The sequence below is a fragment of the Taudactylus pleione genome, unplaced genomic scaffold (genome assembly GCF_031769625.1).
Source record: "Taudactylus pleione unplaced genomic scaffold, aTauple2 ptg000707l, whole genome shotgun sequence".
Lineage (NCBI taxonomy): Eukaryota > Metazoa > Chordata > Amphibia > Anura > Myobatrachidae > Taudactylus > Taudactylus pleione.
This window is the reverse complement of record NW_028285109.1, coordinates 10,894,247-10,917,500: the sequence shown is the minus strand read 5'-3', so window position 1 is coordinate 10,917,500 and position 23,254 is coordinate 10,894,247. Positions and strand designations below refer to the sequence as shown.

The 23,254-nt window shown below is 42.0% G+C and overlaps 1 protein-coding gene across 4 annotated transcripts in view; it reads right to left on the bottom strand.

The window, feature by feature from the left end:
- Window positions 1-23,254, bottom strand: part of CDIN1 (CDAN1 interacting nuclease 1) — a 343,159-nt gene that overhangs the window by 120,712 nt on the left and 199,193 nt on the right. The window contains exon 12 of one of the 4 annotated variants that reach the window (XM_088456508.1): window positions 7,961-8,759. The exons of the other annotated variants lie outside the window; for them this stretch is intronic. Within the exon in view, the coding sequence (XP_088312634.1) occupies window positions 8,651-8,759 (109 nt within the window). The 3' untranslated portion in view covers window positions 7,961-8,650. Of the gene's footprint in view, window positions 1-7,960; window positions 8,760-23,254 lie in introns of those variants that run through there. 4 annotated transcript variants of the gene reach the window in all.

Here is a 23,254-nt window from a genome sequence, read left to right as displayed (position 1 = left end):
GCATCGGCAAGTGTATATGTGCTTGCCGCATGCTGGATCCCATTGCCGTCGGTGTGGGTACACATTGTCTGAGGGTAAGCTTGGGGCTGGCTGGGAGAACAAATTTCATTAACAAGGACTACTTTTAGGGAATAATGACAAAAATTTAAAGAGAACGCTAACACCCAAAGAAAGAAGAAAGACATTCTGCTGTTTTTATGGCATATCACAACCATCATTAATACAGAGGTGTGCAGGCAAAGCTGTTACTGTAATAAGCAGCGATATGCAGACACAGATCACACCTGTGCATCGCTGCTAATTGTATATGGGTGCTAATTCAATATGGGCCATTAAATTGTGCCATTGTGTCAATTATAAACTCTGACACCAGCAGCTGTAATCAGAAATCTTATGGCAGTTATCAAAATAGTAGCATAGACTGATAAAAGCTGGGTACACACTATACAATGTGTATACCCAGCGATGGTGCGATGCGACAATATGTGCATCGCGCTCTTCGTACAAACTGCACGATCCGGTGTACAACTGCGCAATGTGTCGTTACATGCTGTATGTAACAGCATTTGTTTTTTCACGATGGATCGGGCGTAAACACTATACGATGTGTACGATATACCATTCTGATTAACTACATCCCATTGTGTAGTGTACCCAGCTTTACTTCTGTTTTCCTTTTTTGATGCTCTAACCAAATTAAATATAAATAAAAACTGATATAAACACATAGATTTTTTTTTAAAGCAAGTATTGCTGTTGCTGTTTACAATTACCTTTCATATAGCATAATGTATTTTCAAAAGGTGAAACGTAATTTTTATATACAAACACATTTAGTTATCTCTGTAATAGGCATAGCATGCAAATCAAAGCATTTTTTTCACTGAAACAGTCACTGCATATTATCGAAATTAAACATACTATTAAATTTAAATAAACAATATGTACCATATTTGATTAAAAAATTTATATATATACATATATGTGTGTGTGTGTATATACATACACACACATATATATTTTTACTGTATCTGTAAATCCGCAGACTGAAAGGTCTCTGTGACCTCAAGGTCATAGGTTTAAACTTCACAGAGGTCAATTAGCCTTTCATCTTTGTGAAACAGATGAAATGGGAGCCAGTAATAACCTGTGTAATCTAATGCTAGTGATACTTTAATTGTATCTGAGAAGTGCTTTAAACAGATACAAATATAATATAATAGCAGTAGTATCAGATGAAAGACATAGCTACCAAATTTCTGGAAAGCTCAACTGGAATAAGTCTTCATAAGCAAGTGATACGTCTCTAGACTGGGGAAACTCTTATGCAACACTTTTAATTATTTGTGCTATTCTTGAGATGCTAACATCGGAGAAGCTTCTTTTACTGTTTAGTTTACAAAGAGAACACTGTATTTTTCTATAACAGTTATACCAGGGAAAGGCAGCAGCAGCAGCTATAGGTACACACACAATTCATACAATTACAAAAATCTGCAGATTCATTAAGAGTGTGTAAACACTATGTGGAAGCAACTCAATGTGTAAAAGCATGCAAGCATGGTGAAGAGGTTCAGTTGTTGTTCAGACCAAAGACCAGAATGAGGAAGAAATAGACTACACTTCTGTGGATGAAAACGCTTTGATAGTAAGAAAAGTCAGAGGAGATTGGCCAGAACGGTTTAAGCTGAGTGGAAGGTGAGTGAAATAAGCCTGCGTTATAACAGTGGTATGCATAAGAGCATCTCTGAAAGTGAAGTGGATTGGCTACACCAGCAAGAGACCACACCATTTCCACTACGCAGACACTTTGATATATATATATATATATAATTTTTTTTTTTACATGGTTGGTTTGTCATGTACTTGTTTGGTCTTCACAAACATTAAAACATTGAAATAATGGGATAAGAGCAGCCGACAAATAAAAGTTAATCATCTAGCTTTTAAATGCTAGCTGCAATTATCACTCAGTATTGGGAAATTAGCTCGACAGCACAGCGTGTACCATGGAAATTGCAAAGGTGTTCAATAATGCTCCAACTGATTCCTTGGTAAATGTATGTGAAAGATAAGGACTGACCAACGCTGCACTTGCTGTGTGCTCAGAATTCAAGCACACTGACCAGTCATGTAGGAAGTAACCCACCAGGTTTGTCTCAGGAAGAACATTCCATATACGCATTTGGAGGAACTGGACATTAATTGCAAGGCCCAGTGTTAGTGTAAGTGCTAGGGATGTTGCTACATTGGTCCTCAGTCAGAGTTGGCTGTTAACGCAAGTTGCAGCTTGTTTTTGTCCGCAGCTTGCTCTCCTTTTGGTGCGCATGTGAAGCTTTTTGCTTTGCACATCTTTTTTTTTACAGGTTAATGGCACTTGCAACCACCTAAAACAAGAGGGCCGGGTTAAAGATTGGAGAAGGAATGTAGAGGTGGCTAAAGCACAGTAAGGGAGTGTTGACACAAACTGCAGCCAAGATGGCCAGCACAAAGTTGCACATGCACTTGCTTGTTTGCAAGTTGCCAGCTGATGATGGCTGGCCATGTCTTATTGGACAAATGCATCTAAGCCACAGACATAAAAGCAAATTAAGCTAAAGTGCTGCAACTGTGATTTAAAAACAAGATCATTGTAACCAATACTTGTTCAATAAAAATAAAGTAGGTTTACTGCTGTGTTTGGGATGGGGAAGGATGCCCATATGGTTATTAGTGTTGCTTATTGTTGAAAACAATATACATATTTTTACATTATATATATATATATATATATATATATATACATACACACACAAGTGGTTCAAATAGTAAAGTAACAAGACCTCTCGTGTGTAATGTTCTCTATTTCATTATGATGATTAATATTACTATTATTATCATTTAGAATGTAAGCTCTCACGAGCAGGGCCCTCTTCCCTCATGTGCTTCTCCTTCCCTTACTCATACAATCATCTACTCCAAACTCCCCACAAGGGCACCTAACACTTGGTTGCTGACGCCCTGCTGCTTTTGAGTGGTATGATCGCTATTGCAGCAATGTTTATAAACTATGTCCTTCTCCTGCACTGTTTTTTACTGTAAGTAGCTGTCTTCTTGTTTGCTCATTTGGTTATGTACTTTGTGAGGCGCTGCGGAACCCTTGTGGTGCCATATAAAGGATAATAACAATATTATGATTTTTTTTTAATTCACATCTAGAATTATATAAATAAAATTATCTTTTTTATTATAGTTATTACTATTTTTTTATTATTATTGTTAAAAAATAAATGGCATAACATATGTTTAAAATAGCGCATTCTCTATTCTCTCTCTGTCCTTGCCCCATAAATCTCACTTACTGTGTCTAGGTTTGGGAGTATCTCTGCTTCTAATCACAGAAATGATCCAAATGTTCAACCCACTCAGACCGCACTCTGTGATAGCTGATTTGAGTTATGATGACTGGTTTCAGTATCTGCCAGGGAATAGTTGGGTGAGGGGTGCTTTAGAGGTTCCTAAGTGAGACAGTACATGGGGATTTGCTGAGGAAGTTTGAGATCCTGCAAGATTTTAGTTCATGGTTCATTATGTTCAGTACTTATAAGAAAATGGAATAAATGTTCACCCCTGCCCATGTCAATGAAAGCAGATCCTAACCCTGGCAAAGATGGCGTTCTGGATGCAGGAGACGGGTGAAGTAGATTTCAAAATAACATAGGGGAAGGAAACTTCAAAAGCTGAGGTTTGGAAACAAACAAAAATGAGTTGCTTTGTGTTGTTCACATAAGAAGGGGGGGGATTTAGTAGCCTCTCATTTTGTCTAAAACAAACATATTTTAGTCGAGTTTCAAACCGCCATATGTACTACAGGCTAAATCGCAGACAAATGCCAGAAAACCAGCTATACCAACATCAGTCAGTGTCAGTCGCCATCCAATTGTTCTAGTATTTTGTATACAAATCGCAGGATGTAATAAGCACAAGGTTAAAAAGTTGACACTAGGCCCAGCACCAAAAACCGCCAAACAATACCGGTGCCTCTGGCCGATGAGATGGCTGCACAATTCCTGTACTACTGGAGCGTGCACTCCGCCCCTCTCCCTCCAATAGGCCCATTCTGCATTTCGCCCAATCCTCTGCTGACAAGCAAGGCCTCCGCACCTCTTAATTGGCTGAGTCTAATCTTGGCGAAAGAACAAGGCCACTAATTGGCTATCCGGCTATTAACTAGGCAAACTGCTTTATAAGAACTCATTGCGTGAAGCAAGTTGTATTCATGCTATGTGTATTTTTTGGGGCAATGGGGCACTCCCATTATATATAGGATTAGATTAATAAGATGACACTTTTTTTTTTTTTAATTGATGAAGTGACAAAATTGTATGAATTATTTTTAATAGAGGCAATTTTTTTTTTTATTTAAGTGGGTACTCATTTATTATTATACAGAGGTACTAGGTAATTACTACTTTGAAAAGGGGGCACTATTAGTAGTAATTACTATTACTTTGATTTATTTATTAAGTAGGGAGGGGGCACATGTTCGTTCTGTCCCTGTCCAAAGATAACTGACTTCTGATGCTGAACAGCATGGAGCAAATGTAGGAGGGGGTGGCGCACAGGTTTGTTTTTATTTATACCATGGCTTTTAAACGGTCGTATATTATTAGCTTCTTGGTTTGGAAATAGCACCCTGCCCTTTACTATTTCGTGTCCGATTGGTCTCAGTCCAGTACATTTTTTTATCCCGTGAATCTGATGGAATGTCTACGTGACTGCAAATATCATTACACATGTACTATATTCACATATTGGCCCTCATTCAGAGGCGGTCGCAAGAAGCGAGCGCTCTCTCTGAATGAGGGCGGTCACTTGCGTTTTCAAGTGCGGCCTCCTTGTCGCTAGCTACGCTGTGGGTTAACACCCACAGCTTTAGTGACCGACCAGGTTGATGGTCGCGATGGTCAAGACCATCGGGGCTTGCGACGAGACCCTAAGGTTGGGTTTCGGCAACCGCAAGCCCCAGGGAGCTTCCTGCTCTGATCGAGCACTGCTGATGCCAGTGTGGCCGCCCACAAAACGGCAGGCGTTCCTTAAGGAACACCTCAGTTTGTGAAACTACCCCCCCACCACGCCTACAAAACGGGTCGAGCTGTCGATCAACATCGACAGCCGCCCCTTTTGTAGTGAGCTCCGAAGCGAGAGAATTTCTCTCTCGCTCCGGGGCTTGCGCACGCGCAGTGCGGTAATTGCTACTTACTGCGGTAGGCCTAAACATCGACCCGCTTGCGAGCACTCAGCGCTTGCGACTGGGTCTGAATGAGGTCCATTGTGTGATGCAATATCCTGCGCTATACTCTATAAATGTTGCATATGACAGAACTTTCCCATGTGAATGCTCCATATTATGAACCGGAAACAAATTTATTCTACTGACAAGAAATAGGCTTAGGGTAATAAATATGATAGGGCCTTCCTACCTATATATCTGTCTGTTATAACCCAGTTTTGTTCTATTTATGTTTCCAATTGTAAAGCGCAACGGAATATGCAGCGCTATATAAGAAACTGTTAATAATAATAATTTCATCTTAATTTCCAATAGGCCAGAGCAAGTAGACCACTGCTTCCCTTCACAGTGCCTTATATCAGTCATAGGGGTATATTTACGGGTTGGGTATGAATAGCCGGTGGCTGAAATGCCGCCGGTTCAAATCCAGAAGCTGCAGAATTCCGACATTATGCCGGGCGTCAGGATTCCGGCATCGGTATATCAATGCCTGGGATCCCGTCCACCGGCAAATTAAACGTATCCCATATTTACTAGTGCAGGGTTTTTAGAAGTGGCGATGTTGCCCATAACAACCAAATCAGTTCTACTTAAAATTTACCTAGCATCTTCTAGAAGATAATACCTAGAATCTGTTTGGTTGCTATGGGCAACATTTCCACTTCTAAAAACCCGCACTTTAGTAAATATACCCCATACTGTCACAACATCGGATGGCGGAAACATTTTCAAACATTGAGGTGCGTAGTGTGATCATATTTCTGCGTCTACAGGGCACATCAGCAGCTGAAATTTATTGCCAACTTGTCGAGGTGTATGGTGATAACATCATGTCACAAAAACAGGTTTGGGTTAGGTGCATTGTATTTGATAATGGCATAACAGATGAGCAGCGATCCGGCCAGACCAAGCATGTCCACCACAGATGACAATTTGTGCCACATTGGTCTGATTCAGAAGGACAGAAGCATTTTAATTGGTGATATTGCTTATTGCTGACGAACTGAACATCTCAGTGGGTACTGGACACAACATCGTTCATGAGCAACTGGGGTACAGGAAAAAGTGTTCACGCCGAGGTACCGAAGCAAATCATAAAAGGTCCCAAAACCAATAGAATGGGATTTTTTTCTTGTGCACTTGATGCAGTACCATGAGAAGGGAGTGCAGTTCCTGCAGTGTATTGTTGCAGGCGATGAAACGTGGGTGCATCATGTGACACCGGAGATGAAGCAAGAATCCATGACATGGAAACACACATCGTCCCCACCTTCAAAGACATTCAAAACAACTCCATCATAGTGACCATGTTTTGGGTTTGCTTCTTGTTGATTTCCTCAACAAAGGAGATACTGTTAATGCTGACAGTTATTGTGACATATTGAGCCAGTTGCGGAGGGCAATTTGTTGAAAACGACTTGGGCTGCTGTGAACAGTCACCGTATTACCTCACAATAACGCCAGGCCACACTCAACCTATCGCACGGGTGAGTTGTTACGGCGCTACCATTAGGAGGTACTGGACCATTCCCCCTATAGCCCTGACCTGGCACCGAGTAATTTCCATCTCTTTGGACCATTGAAGAGGCACCCGGGTGGAAGGCGATTTGCAACAGACGGTGAAGTTCAGCAAGCCGTCATGTCCTGGCTTCAGGGTGCTTGACACTGCCAGCATAGAGGCCTTGGTGTACTATTGGAACAAATGCTTAGACAAGTATGGTCATAATATTAATTATATGTATGAGTTGAATACATTTACGCAATGAGAGGTCTTGTTACCTTATTTATTGAACCACCCTCGTGTGTATCCTATCTGGTTTGCATAAAACTCACTGATTTTAGTGGAGATCTTTATCTCTCCCCCATCTGATGGTCTTCCATTTCTGGCATCTTCATAGACGTGTATATTTGCAATTGTTCAAATTTTAAGGTGGGATAATCTCCGATATTTTATTGAATATATTTCTACTTGGCAAAAAAACAGTTCAGATACGATATGTACTACATGTTTTTTATTATGTATCAATTCTGAGATTAACCCCTGATAAAGTCTCATAAGGAGACGAAACGCAAAAGGTAATGAAGCTGTGATATCCACTATAAGGACACATAACTGGAATATTCTGTATCCCTGAAAGAAGGGTGAAAAATATTGTCTACAAAAGAGGGAAATCTTACAGTCAATTGAGTTAAACCATGTTCTGTAAAATTGTATTTTCTCAATAAATTTTAAGAATTGATTTTGTATTAATATTTGTACGGTAAGCCTCAACCAGATTGGGTGTTTTTGTTGGGCCTAGAGGTTCAATTTTAGAATATATAATTCACACTTACGACTACAGGCATCAGTTCTCTATTCCAGTTGGGAGTAATCATTAGTGTTATTTATAATTAATCTCCATTAAAGAGTTCCTGTATATTTTTTAATATAACTCAGATTAAGTAGTATTATTTTATTTGTGCATCCTCCCAGTGGATTTGTTGGTATTTGTTTAGTTAGACCTTACTAACAGGGGTCTCACAGAGAGGTGCTGCCACTTTGTTTATAATTTTGGCGCAGGATAAAGGATTTTTACACACACACACACACACACACACATTTGCATCAATACATTAGTAATACTGTATATTAGTGGTAAAATAATTGTTTAATGTTATTAAAGTGCAATATAAGTTATTAATTATAGTAAAGGGGCAAAATGGATTCTTTGTTAATTGATGTCTTTTTTAAAAACATTAAACATGTAAACAGCAAATTTGCTGGGGAAATGCGACTTTGGAATTGAATGGCAATTCGCAGTGCAAATTCGACGTGAACTGGCTTGCACTACCCAACTCGCTCCTGATTGAAATGACCACATTGTGTTTGATATATGGACCTCTCATAAATAAACTTGATTAGCTCACGATTTGGTTAGAACACTTAACAGTTGATGACATAAGCTATAGTTACTAAAAATGATTCTTGCATTCAGGAAAACAGGACAACCCCCCATTATAGGTCATTTACATTCCGTATGCTCTTTGACAAACTGCATAAACCAGATTCTATATGAAACAGAGATTTCAGTTCTACTTTTCTTAATACATTGCAACTCAGAGTAAAAGCCTTGTTCTCTTATAAACAATGCTCTGCATAATTGTTGGATGCAGATGCAGCAGAAGATATGAAAACCAGCGTGCAATGCGTTGAGCTGGAACTGGTGAGTCTAGTTGGAAGTGGCAAGGAAGGAGTTATGGAAGATAAAGCTCTGGCAGTGTGGAGGGATGCTGGACTGCCTTGAGCGATTTTCATCAGACGGAGAGGATCTTGATGTCGGACTGTGTGACGAGTGGAAGCCCAGTGCTTCACATGGTATTAGTCCTGATAAGAACTAACTAGGCGTCAGGTCGCAGTAACAAAACTTGAAGAGACAAGCCTGTTCCAAGCATCAAGGGTCCGTACAGACTCTCCTGGGGCAGACTGCCTCTTAGTGAATGACAGAGCCTAGGAAGGAGAGGAAGGGTGGGGAGTGCAGGGGTGTCACCACATCCTGAAACTGAGGGGCGCATTTAAGACAGCAAGTGAATTGTAACATTTCTATCCTAGACAAACTCAAAATAGAACTATTTGTGCATTTAAAACTGCTTGTCCTGGTCTATTATCTTACATAATGTGCAGGTCATATCTTATAGTTCTAAATAAAGTAACTCAAAGTACAACAAAACCATTTGAATGACAAAGTAAACATACATCACTAAGCAAGGATTAGAGGTGGAGAGTTATGCTGGGTACTCAGCAGACGGTGTACCTGGACGATATGGTGGCCGATGGGCTGACATATCGCATCCGCGGTACACATCAGAACGAAGTAATGAAGGGCGGAACGATCTCTCGTGTAAGATGCCATGCTGCTAAATGCAGTATGGCACATCGCGTTGTCGTGCCACTGCATTGTGCAGTTTGAACGCACAGAGCATATGTTGGCAGATCAGCCGGGAACACATCGTTCTGATGTGTACCCGGCCTTAGTTTACCTAATGTAAGCAAACATATGGGAGAAAATAAATACATGAAAGGGTGTAAGTGGGTTAAATGATCTTTACAGTACAAAAATATGGAACGTCTGGAAGACTGGTCTGTAGAGGGGAAATACGCTAGCTCACAGCATAAAATATAACCTAAACCGTTACCAGCTTTAAATAAAAAAAAAAAAAAGATATAAAAAGCCACGCACATGCAGGAAATGAATACATTTGTTAATCGGTAGTACAGGCGAGAGGAAAATAATGTAGATATTCATATTTCCACTTTCTCCGAAGGGCCATTAGTATTTTATTTTTAAATAAATCGGGATTGTGAGCCATAATTCTGCCATCAAGTATCCCACTAACGGCTTTGTTCACTTTTACGCCTCTGCATTCAATTATGCGTCTTGTTGGGTTGCTGCCCGTGTTCTGCTCGTGTGCCCAGCAAATGTATTTCCTAGCAGGTGCATGTGCAGGAGCCTCTCATCCGCTCTCAAGCACAGACGTTTCAATCAGAGGAGACGATGCTATATTGTAGCTGACTGCTGTCTATTAGCTAAGCTGGTGCCTCCGTTGCGATTTCATTTCACACCTCATTCTGCACTCCAGCAGCTTTGCAGTAAGCCTCTCCAGTGTCTGGAGTTCCCCATGCCTTATTTACCATATTCCAGACATCATTTCCTCAAGTATGTATGATGGAAACTGGATGATAGATTTGCTGGAGCACATGAAAAGACTAATTTCAGCAATATATAAAATAAAATGATACACCAAGTGTTTCTTTACACTGAAATGTATTATCAAATAAGACAGACAAGGTAACACATGCTATTGGGGCAAACTACTTCCTAAATTGTGGCCCTTTGCATTACACTGCGAACACTCCTAAACCCAGAAACTGCCTTATTTTGCTAATTATTTACATTTGGATGGTCAGATTCGCTGACAGTAGGTGGATAAAGAGGTGATAAAAACAAGATAAATACAACAGGACAGAGAAAACGGAGTGAACCAAAATATGTAAACTCTAAATGACAGCAATATTCCTCTATGATTTGTAGTACTATGGAGCAGGGTCGGCTCTAGACCAAGCAGAGCCCAGGGTGAAACATCCCTTTACCCCCATTCCCGGCCAAAAAAAAGATATACAATACTGTGCAAAAGTTTTAGGCAGCTGTGGAAAAAATGCTGCAAAGCAAGAATGCTTTCAGAAAGAAAAGTGTTAATAGTTTATTTTTATAATTTAACAAAATGCAAAGTGAATGAACAGGAGAGAAATCTAAATCAAATCAATATTTGATGTGACCACTCTTTGCCTTCAAAACAGCATCAATTCTTCTAGGTACACTTGCACAAAGTCAGGGATATTGTAGGATTATATTCAGGTGTATGATTAGCCAGTCATACCATACAGGTGATAAGGATCATCAGTTTGATATGTAGGTTGAACCACAGTCATTAACTGAAACAGAAACAGCTGTGTAGGAGGCTTAAAACTGGGTGAGGAACAGCCAAACAAAGGTGAGGCTGTGGAAGACAGTTTCATGTCACAGGTCATACACAATGGCAAGACTGAGCACAGCAACAAGACACAAGGTAGTTATACTGCATCAGCAAGGTCTCTCCCAGGCAAAGATTTCAAACTAGACTGGGGTTTCAAAATGTGCTGTTCAAGCTCCTTTGAAGAAGCACAAAGAAATGGGCAATGTTGAGAACCGTAGACGCAGTGGTCGGCCAAGGTCACTTAGTGCATCAGATGAAAGACACATCATGCTTACTTTCCTTCAAAATCGGAAGATGTCCAGTAGTGCCATCAGCTCAGAACTGGCAGAAACCAGTGGGACCCAGGTACACCCATCTACTGTTCGGAGAAGTCAGGCCAGAAGTGGTCTTCAATGGAAGAATTGCGTCCAAAAAGCCATACCTTAGACGGGGAAACAACACCAAGCAACTCAACTACGCACGAAAACATATGAACTGGGGTGCAGAAAATGGCAGCAGGTGCTCTGGACTGATGAGTCAAAATTTTAAATATTTGGCTGTAACAGACGGCAGTTTGTTTGTCGAAGGGCTGGAGAGCGGTACGATAATAAGTGTCTGCGGGCAACAGTGAAACATGGTGGAGGTTCCTTGCAAGTCTGGGGCTGCATTTCAGTAAATGGAGTTGGGGATTTGGTCAGGATTAATGGTATCCTCAATGCAGAGAAATACAGGCAGGTACACATCCATCATGCAATACCATCAGGGAGGTGTCTGATAAATGTATTCTGCAACAGGACAATGACACCAAACATACAGCCAATGTCATTAAGAACTATCTTCAGCGTAAAGAAGAACAAAGAGACCTGGAAGTGATGATATGGCCCCCACAGAGCCCTGATCTCAACATCATCAAGTCTGTCTGGTATTACATGAAGAGTCAGAAGGATTTGAGCAAGCCTACATCCACAGGAAATCTGTGGTTAGTTCTCCAAGATGTTTGGAACAACCTCCCTGCCGAGATCCTTCAAAAACTGTGTGCAAGTGTACCTAGAAGAATTGATACTGTTTTGAAGGCAAAGGGTGGTCACACCAAATATTGATTTGATTTAGATTTCTTTTCCATTCATTCACTTTGCATTTTGTTAATTGATAAAAACTATTAACACCTCTATTTTTGAAAGCATTCCTACTTTGCAGCATTTTTTCTACACGTCTAAAACTTTTTGCACAGTACTGTAAATATTCCAAAATATTAATATAGTGCATTTACCAGGGACTTTATAAACAGACTTTTTTCTTCAAAAGTGGTATAACATCATAGTGCAGTCGACGTTTCAGCCATACCCTGGCCTCCCTCAGGACAAAGCCCTCATCAAATGAAAAGCAACGAACCCTCTCACTCCATCCTCCTGCCAGTCCATGCTCCATCACTCCAGCCTCCTGACCCGTCACCCCAGCGTCCTGCCCCCTGCAGTCCCTATTGCCAGCAATAGGGACCCCACGGCAACCTTACTGGCTTCAGCGGAGCCTTCCAGGCACTGCCGGGTTCCCACCGGGTGGAAGTGTCATACGCTTGTGCACGACAAAGAAATCTGTCGTTGGCAGCAACAGAAGATGCCACTGAGGAGGGAGACCCTTGCTGGAGGGGTAAGTAATGATGAATACCAGTGGTATGTTTGTTAGTATTACTGCGATACTAAACAAAATATGCCACTGGTAAATTTCATTGGCACTGCTCATCTCTGGTCCATGACCCGGCGGAGGGGGAAGTGCCAAAGCAGCACCCTCTGTGCAAGCTTCTGCACATGCCTATGCCCCTTGTGTCTCTCCATCCTCCTGCCCCATCACTTCAGCCTCCTGTCACTCCAATCTCCTGCCCCGTCACTTGTTTCTTGTCTCGCCAGCCTCCTGCCTCATCAATTGTTTCTGGTCTCTCCATCCTCTTGCCTCCATCATTCCAGCCTCCTGACCCCTGTCACCCCAGTATCCTGCCCTCTGTCAATCCATCCTGCTCCATAACTTCAGCCTCCTGACCAGTCACCCCAGCGTCCTGCCGCTGGTCACTCCATGCTCCATCACACTAGCATCGTGGCCCATCACCCCAGCATCCTGTCCAGTCATTCCATGCTCCTGCTCCATCAGCTTCCTGACACCTGTCACGTTACTCCATGCTCCTTCCCCGTCACTCCAAACCACTCCCCCTTCAACTTACCTTCCTTTTGGCCTGCATGCTCCTCTTCCTCAGATTTGCAGTGTGGAGGACAGATGCGGCAGTGAGCTGCACAGAAGGCGCGTGTCTGGATGTGCCTCTGATGAGAGCCGCTGGGTCCTAGTGCTCAGTGACTGTTTGGCAATAGTAGGTGAGGCGGCGGCAAAGCTGACTGGCTGACTGCGCCCATAAGCCACAGAGCCCCGGGCTATAGCCCTGCCAGCCTGCCCTTGCTATGGAGGATATATTACATGTATTTCCATGATTTATCATATGACTGCTGCTTTGAACCATTAAATTGTTTGTGTTTGTTGTGCATTTCATGTTAATGACTTTGGCCTTAAGCTAATGATTACTTAAAGATCTTCAAAATTGAATGTAGCTGTTTTAGTATTCACTTTGCTACCATAGTATAATGAACATTATGAAATGCTAAATAACATCTTGGCAAGAAAACGGGTATCCTGGAATTGGCATTTGTTCACCCCTGCCTCTGGCATTTTATGTCCACAGTTACCAAAACTCCACTGTGGTCAGTCCCTGTTCTTTTTCAAAATGGTTGTTGAGAGCCCTTAGAGTTATAGCAACTAGGCCCAGGTCAGTAGCCCGTGTGCAGATCCAATACATTTGTGAAGGAATTTATTTTTAAGTTAAAAAAGAAATGTTGGGTGGGGTGGTGAGAATATTAGCTGGATAAATCTATATACTGTACAAAGTGCAGAGGATCTTTGCACATCTAAAAGCTTTTCTGTTTTGTGACCTTGATTAATAGTCCAAAAGCAATTAATACATTTTTCTAATGACTTAAACTTCACTCAAATGTCATTTTGGCAACATAATAAATGTATCTACAACACCCAGATTCCCTGCTTGCACTAAAATGAATGTTATGTTGAGCTAATTAACTATGCAGAACATCTGAATAAGGAAAACATCCTACTTGGAAATACGACTTCTTTGATCAGACTCCATGTATGACATTATTATTAATGTATACATCACCAGCATCTTTAACAATGCTGTACGGAGTAAGGAATAAATGCAGGGCACTATAACAATTACTGATAACAGTATGGCTGGCAAAACAACAAAATCCTCCAGCCAGATTGCTCTGCAACAAATCCTTTTGATAATAAACTGCACCACAGTACTATTGTGTACCCTGCACCTGTCACAAGCTGTGCAGTTCCTATTTCCTGCCTGGGGTGTCACTCTCTGCTTTGGTGCTTCTCGCACTCACTGGTCTGTATCTCAGCAGTTTTATGCATTAGGTGAGTGTGCTAGAAGCACCAGAGCAGAGAGCGGCACCCCAGGCAAGAAAGAGGAACTGCATGGGCTGAGACAGGTGCAGGGTGCTAGAATGAACACTAGTACTACCAGCATGTACATTGTAAGGTATTTGCAAATTCCCCTTCAGATTAATACAAAATGTGTTATGGGCCTGATTCAGGCACAAGTCCAAAAGTGGATGCTTCTGGTGATCATCAGTGGACTGCGCATGCGTTGCAAGAAGCAATTGTAGACTGCACATGCTCTGCAGTATGTATACACACCTTCACTGAGGATAAGAGAGTGGGCGGAACGCTCCGTGTGGGCCGGATCACTCTCTCTGTGAAATGGACCTATCTTGGAGGAAACTGAGTGGTTACCGTGTGAATGCAGGTAATAGATGTGCTTTGTGGGAGTGTTACGGGCGTTTAGACCTACTTCTGGGCTTGTTTGAGATGCCGGATGGAGATGGGATGATAGTTTCAGATGGACCTTTCGAACCCAGTATGGGCTGGGTGTAAGTACCGATACTAATGATGACGGCTGCAAACAGAGCAGCTGCGTATGTCCACATATACTGACACTTTGCCTCTGACTCAGAATCTGGCTCTAAATGTATATCGCCTACAAAACTCTGAGTCACTTCGGTTTTATTCTGAAGTGCATTTTAATCCCCGGACATTTTCTGAAGCAACATATTATGATATTTTGGCATCAATTCCGGAATGATTATCACAGTGGGAGATTGGTGTCAGAAATTACATTAGTGTTCCCGCTAGGCTGTTTAGCAGTGCACCTCGCCCTGCCCGATTTTAATATGGCAAAATGCGCCCTGCTCTTTAAGCAGCACCCTGCTAAAACAGCCTGCCCTGTGCCTTCCCCACCCGTGGGCCAGAGTATCCCGTTGGTAGGAAAAGTTGCGGTGACCGGTCACTGCCGGGCGAATAGACGCCGTACACAAGTGCACGGCAGTTATTCACTGTGAGGGGAGAGCTTGGGGGAAAGCCCAGCACATCCGTGAGTACTGGGCATGCCTCCATGAGTGACAAATTGTCACGCCATCCCCCATTTTCATAAGCATGCACAAACTCCCTGCTAGTGCCCTAAATATTACTAAACGGGGAGACATCAGGACTGTCTATATTACATGTGTCACTTAGTTAAGCTTTATATTACATTGCTCTCAGTGCACTTATAAAAGCACTTCTCTGACAAACACCTATAGTTTTAGTAAGACCTGTTTGGTGATGAAGCATATTTACAGCCACACATTCACCATGTAAAGAACCAGAAGAATGCGCTGATTAATTTGATATGCAACACTTGTATATCTGTGTGCGACTCTCCATGGCAAATTCCGTTGCGCTTCGTATACAGACTCAAATTAATCAGCAGAGTCTCCTGGTGCATCCTAGTATGTCACTTTGCAACAAAGGGACCTGGCTGTTCACTTGTGCCAGGCATCTCGCGCCTCTTGGTATATTGAGGCTATATGTACTGTATGAGGACACATCTGTAAGTCCTACCTGTGTGCCCCTGAACACGGCAAGGAATGCCCCTGAAAATGAAGCCGCTTTACGTCTATCTCGTTACAATATCCTTGTTCTGCCAAATATAATCTCATTATCGATATGCTCCACAAAATGAGGAGCAACAGTCCGCCTGTTCCTTGCTGCACGGATAATGCCTTCATGCCCCAACTCCTCCATGCTACTTCAGCAACCACTTCTCCTATGCTAGTGCAGGCATTCTGCTTCTCAAGTTTATTTTCCCCACTGGTAATCCTTCTTCCCTGCTGCAAACCATATTTAGCATGTGTAGGCAACAAGTTTACTTTCGTGTTAAAGTAAAGTTAACAGCAGTACCAGAAAATGGCTGAATGTTGTAAACAATGGAGTGTATCCTTGAAAAACGTCTTTCAGCTACGATGTACAGAAAACCGTCCATTTGCACAATGTGGAGTACATTGGTTAAGGAGTTTATCCTTTCACAGTTGATTTGATGTTTCGATTCATAGCGCCACACCCCAATGTCATCCCTGGGTCTCCCAGAGACAACAGAGGCAAAGTAGGGTAGTATGACTGTATTGATATAGTCTTCAATTGTGGCGACCCTTTGCTGCATATTTCTTTTAGGTCAGTACCAATTATTGCTTTGGGTTGCTACTGTAAATAGTCTCTAAATTTGACATCAGATGCAAAAGAACATTATAAAAAAAAAAAAGACTTTTGGAACTGTGTACTACTTTGTAGTTTTCTTAATTAAATAAAAAAAAATAATAGAACATAATAAAAGTTATATTTGTAATCTAAGTAAGAAAACTACAGAGTAGTGCACCGTTCCAAATTTTTTTTTTTTCATTTTTCTTTTGTAGCTTAAATAGGGAAACCCCTGATTAGGGCTCTTCTCTCATAAATAGACCACATACTGCACACATAGGAAAAAAAAAATAAAGATACTTTTTTGCAAGGCCTCCACAGTTATGACACTGCCGTCATCAGTGATGGAAAATGGTAAGAGAAAGACTATAATTAATGCATCTTAAAATTTACACCAAGCCTTCAGGGGGACACACTGTAAAGCATTCAGCGTTAACCCCTTTTTTCTGCAGCAAAATGGAGTTGTCTCAGGGTGACACACTGTAAAGCATTCAGCGTTAACCCCTTTTTTCTGCAGCAAAATGGAGTTGTCTCAGGGTGGCTACTGTAACGAATGCTTGTGTCCTTTCACCCTTATTTGTTTCTTCTTTGAACTTTTGTTACCAAATAACTTTTATAATAAAAAGACAATTGCAGTAATATCAAAACCAGGAAATGTAGAAAGCAAACTACAAAAAAAAAAAAATACTCGATCCATCATAAATATATGGAGGGAGAGGAGAAACGAGCAGCAAATTGTCACAAATAAAACATATTCTTCCTAATTAGTTCATTTACATTTTACAAATTAATGATGAAATTCCTGCTGGAAAATAAACCCTGCAATATATCATGGAGTTAAGTGACCTGTATTTGTATCTGTAAAATTGAGGTTCATTAGGAATGTAGATGCTGTTTGTTTTACCTGTCAAAAACAGCTCCCTCCCTTTCTCTCTCTCTTTTTTTTTTTTTATACTCGAAGACACATAAATAAGTAGAATTTCTAGACACACTCTTTCTTCCTTACATTTATCATCTAAATAACAGCCTTGCCAAGATGGCATCCTTATAATAAAACCTCTCCGCTAGAGTGATGGGTAATGAAGCTTGCTTGTGAATGCAATTGAGATAAAAAAAATAAAAAAAAGTAAAAAAAAAAAGTTGTTGAGCCAAATGCATGAATATTATAAGGGCTCTGAAACCGGTGGACTTTACTTCCCATCAATCTTTCTAGTGAGCACTTATATATGTGAATATTTTGATAGATGAAGGAATAATTGAGTTATCTATCTTTCTAACTATCAGAGTTGCATAAAAATTATTCCCACACGCTGGCAAATATTAAATATATTAGGTGTCCAGTTAATTTTTCATACAAAGGGGACAATAAGTGAAGTTGGTTTTATTTATTGCAGCATAAACAGCATATCATTTTGAGGTGAGGATCGAACATTTCTGTCACCATGCCGCTGACAGGGGAGGGGAGGGGGTCATAACGGTCTTGCAATTGAACCATTCTACAGCCAGTGGTGTCTACAGGATGTTAAGCAGCAGCCCCACCTGCCATTTTGTGTCCTATACAAATATAAAGCCCCTCAACTCACTAAAACTAATGTCATCACTGAGGTATGAGGAACAAAGTGCCTCAGGCAATGTGACTTGTTCCTGGCAAATTAATATACAACATTCTCACCAATCTTTATGAAGCACGAAAAAAAAAACAACTAATGTGTGTAGTACACTTTAGCTATTTTACATTGTTTTAGAACAGTCTATACCATTGACAAACATTTTAGTACAAGAGGTCAGATGTGTCACAATAAAATAGGTACCATTAGTGACTGCACAAGAAGAAACTGAATTCATGTAATGGCAATGAACACTGGTTTTATTGGAAATGTAAAGAATAAGCCACGATTTGCCTTTGTTTTCAAACACAGTCTGATTTGGTCGAAGGTTATGGTTTTGTGTTAATGATAATAACAGGGTGGTCACTGTATCTAAATCGGTCAGGAACCCTTAGCCCCAAATGTAATGATTCTGGCTATATAGCCTCTGGATTTAAAGTGGCAATTAGCTTTAAGGCAAAACCACCATGGATTCATCTTAGAACTAATTGCTGCTTTAAATCTAGGGGCTATATTGCAAAAGTCACGTTGCAGGCTAATAAATTTGGACCTTGATCTACAATATTTTGTTGTGACACCAGCATTAGTGTAGCGCTAGTTTCTGCCTCTGTGGGATCAAGTGAACATAAAGCGAAAAGACCCTGTTCTCAGGACTATAACACTGATATATTGCATGTCTCTTTACACCATTACATATGCATATATTTACATAGGCATCCTTTATTTATAAGGCTTCAACATATTTCGCTGAGTTGTGTTGATGGCGATCCATAATTAAGAATACAAATGTTATGCAAATGTTAAAGATGGATTAATAGTAGGGATGTGCTTGCGTGAGCTTGCAATCTATAAGCTCTGTGCGTGTGTATAGATGTGCATTTATGTTCTCTCTCAAAAAGACAGTGTACTTTATTTTAGTAACGGAAACTCTGGTAGTCAATAGTGATGTACTCTTCATTTTTATTATCAGTAAAGCTAATTTTTTTGAATGCTTTCATAAGTAAAGTGGGTTACGATGAATTTGACTCGCTGTATCGTAATGAACTATGGGAACTGCTATTGATGGGTTTTATTTACTAAGTGTGTGCATTTCTCTTTTAAATTTTGGCTTAAATACACTGGAAAGCGTCGGCTTGGAAAATAAAGCCTGAGATTTAAAATTATTGGCTTGTGGACAAGCCCCAGTCTTGAAGCGTATCCATCATTACACAGGCATTACAAAAGTGGGTTTACCTAGGGGGGACACTATGAGGCAACTGGACACCATGGGATGAATGAAATTCTGTACATGTTAGGGGAGCTGAGATTAAGTTTACGGAACCAAAGGTCCAGTGACCCCAAAAAAAGACTGAGAACCAATGATCTGTACAAAGAGTTGGCAGCAATTTTGTGTGCTAAATAAGCCAATAAATGGCATCTTGTAATTCAACAGGAACCAATGATGGCACAAAGCAGTTCAGAAAACATTCTTAAGGGCATGTCATTCAACTGTCAACAAACCTCTCTCTCTGATCGCCCCCCCAAAAAAGAGAAAAACAAGATTATGTGTATGACTTAATGGATTCAACAACTCCAACTGTGGCATTGTATCCAATGATGTAACCACAAGGTTCACCTCAAGTAACCTTGTGGTTACATCATTGGATACAATGTTGCGGTACCCACCATAGACATCAATGGAGATTTTTCCCCATTGATGTCTATGGAGGAGACAGGCTGATCGCACACAGCCAATCAGTGAGCGGCGCTGACGGAGACGCCCACTGAGTGACTGGCGGCTCCTACAATGACAGAGCACACATGGGCCCCAGTCATTCGCGCGGAGGAAAGGTATGTGTACACACACATACCTTTCCTCAGTCCGGTTTGGTTTCGGGTATTTTTGTGTTTTTATTTTAACCCCCTGGATGCCTATTTGGAATGAAGAGGACCTGAACTACGCATAGGAGAGGTGAGTATAGATTATCTACTGGACAAGTGGACATGATTGCATCAGGGATACTAGGTGAGTATGTGTGTTAGTGAGTGTGCATGTATGTTATAATAAACTTTTACATTCACGGTGTGTGTTGTGATTTTTTACATATTTCTTTGGCTGTGGAACTACAGGTACCAGCGGGCCCCAAATGCCCCAAAAGCTGGTACTTGTGGTTCTCTAAGTACCGGCATGCGGGGGAGGCTTGCTGGGACATGTAGTACCACAGCTAAAGACAATATTTAAACATCTATATTACACTACACAATAGCACTATAAACCCGGCACCCACCGCCCAGGGGTGCCGGGGATAACCGTGGTTTATCAGCAGAGGCCTGGGGTGCCCTGGAGAGGGGGACCCCTTTATTGGGGGGGGTCCCAAACTCCCCAGGGATCCCTGGCCTGGGCTGACAAGCGGTCAGGGGTAATGCTTTGGCCAGGGAAACCGGTGAAAGGTTTTCCCTGGCTGTGGCTTTACCCCCCTGCTAGAAAGAGTCCGGTGCTGGTTATGGAGATACAGGGGACCCCTACTCGTTTTGTCCCCTGTTTTTCCACAACTAGGACCGGCTCAGCAAAGCCCTGTGCTGGTTCTTAATAGGTTCTTTAGAGAGCCCGGGGCTGGTTATGCTTTTGGGGGAGGGCTGCACGTCTTTTTTATTATTTTTAAAACACAGACAGAAGCCGTCACGGATCTCACTGATCTGTGATGGCTTCTGTATAACTCGCACCTTTTAATGCTAGTCGCATTAAAAGGTGAGTTTACATAGTCCTAAACTCGCCTAAATATGCATATGTAGTTATGTAGTAGCCTCGAGCTGAAAAGTTTGCAGGCTATTACATTTGCAAGTTGCAGCACAAACTTGCACCTTTAAAAAATGCCAGAAGGTGCGAGTTTGTGCTGTTACTAAAACAGACACCCTATTACATTTGGCCCCAAGTCCCCACTTAGCCATTCGCATGCACCTGCACCAGTTTATTCAGATAGCACAAAAAGGAGCCCTGGAACCATATGCCGGCTGCTGAATAGGTGCCATTATTACATAATCCTTTGATTTTTTTTTTTTAATATGTCAATTGACTTTAGAACGTGGTGAAGAAAACAAGACATACTAGCATTTATTATGTGGCATGTTGTTGCTATGTCAGTGCTCAGTTAGTTATAGGCTCTATGCTGTGGTGTACACGCAATATTTGAAACACTTTTCTTGACCACTGAGTGTACTATAAAATGTTTGCAACTCACACTCTACACTGATGTCTCAAGGAACTTGCATTAAGTTTTAACCACCAACTCTATTACTCTGGAATGTTTATTTCTTTATCATGATGCATATACTTCAAAGACAAATGTGAGCATACCACAATACATTTATGTTCACTACTTTAACATGGCTATGATCAATTGTAATGCTATTTGCACAATACAGTAGGCACCCCAATTATGCAGGGTAAATGACGGTAGAGGTTACCTTGATAATCAAAATCACAGTTAATCCGAGAATACATGTACAGTACATACTGTACTGTATTTAGCTGTGAATGTGGACATTGGGCCCGATTCACCAAGGAACGTAAGGCAGAGAACGCACACACACACTCGGCCGATGTTTTCGCACTGTGCATGCATCACACTGCGTGTGCGCAAACTATCCATTGCGATCGGATAAGGGTACGCAGGCTACACGCAGTGTGTACGCAGACCCTTCCGATATTGATTGACAGGAAGTGCTGTTTGTGGGTGGTGATGGTGGGTGATCGTGCGAAAGCAGGCTTGCCTGTGCGATGGGACACCGTTATAGAGGCGTGCATAATTAAGGAAGTGCAGTGCCATATGCAACCATACCGTAAGCTGTACACAGGAAGTGGCCAAAATCCTGCGTCAGGTCAACCACTATTGTGTGTATGAGTCCGATGGTTCCCGATGTTCACGCTATTTTGCGTACTGATCAGGCTGTGAGTAAAGGGAGATGAGCGGCTTAATATGGGGCTGGGCGTCTGCATCTTGTGTTGTGGTCTCCGTGCGGGATTAGCATATTTTTGCAGCAGACGGGTGAGTGCGTCTGCTAGCGTGCGTTCCTTGCTGAATCAGGCCCATTGTTCACTCTGTAGAGCCAAGGTAGAATACAGTACGGAGTAAAGTAGGGGTGCGTGCCTGGAAATTAACAGGCAGCCTAGCAGGGACTACTGTACAGTATTTATATGCTGTAGTACCATATATATATATATATATTTTTTTTTTTTTAGCTGCCCCGTTAATCCACACCACGATTATTGCGATCCTAGGTAATTGGGGTTCTGCTGTAGTATATATAACACTGTAATTTGATTACCCATTTAAAGGATCTACTCTCTGGTGTAACCAACACTGAACATAATGTTCAACCCACTAGTCTATAGCGGATAAACCTTAATGATTGAAACTGAAATTTATCAGACTGCATAAATCCCACCAGATATAAACGTATAGTTCTACAAATTTTTGGTTAAGAGAAGAATATTTTGGTAGGGCAAACCCTCTCATCCAGGGGCGTATTCATAATGGGAGTAGGGTGTGCGGTGCGCACGGGCCCCTGGGTCCAGGAGGGTACACATCGCACCCATAGAGTCTTATACTTACCGGTCCACAGTGTAGCTCTGCAGCTCTGAGCCGGTGCTGCAGAGCAGCAAACATCACCATTTTCCCGGTGACTCACGCATGCGCAGTGCCGCTGTCTCCAGGAAAACGGCACAGGCACCACTTTCCCGGAGACCCAAGCATGCGCAGTAGATTCTGTCACTAAGCCAGAATCTACTGCCAGTGCTGCGCCGTGGAACCGCCGAATAGAGGAGGGGGCCCGCACTCAGTCTGCACACGGGGGAAGCAATCAGGAAGCCGACTGCCTATATACCGGCAGCCGGCTTCCCGACTGTCTTATCCCGGCAAGGGTGAAATGCCGGGCGTCTAGATGTAGACGCCAACATTTCCCCGACGCCGGGCGCCGCGAGCGTACAGCCGCGCGGGGGGGGGGGGAGGGTTAGGTTTAGGGCTCCCGGGGGGGACTTAGGGTTAGGCACCCCCCCGGGAGGGTTAGGCTAGGGGGAGGGAGGGTTAGGCACCCCAGGGGGGGACTGAGGGTTAGGCATCCCCCCGGGGGACTTAGGTTTAGGTAGCGGGGAAGTGGGTGGTTAGGGTTAGGCACTTAGAGGGGGGATTAGAGTTAGACACCCCTAAGGAGGGTTAGGGGGGTTAGGTTAGTGAATACTTACCTATCCACGATAGGGATTTCCAGCGCT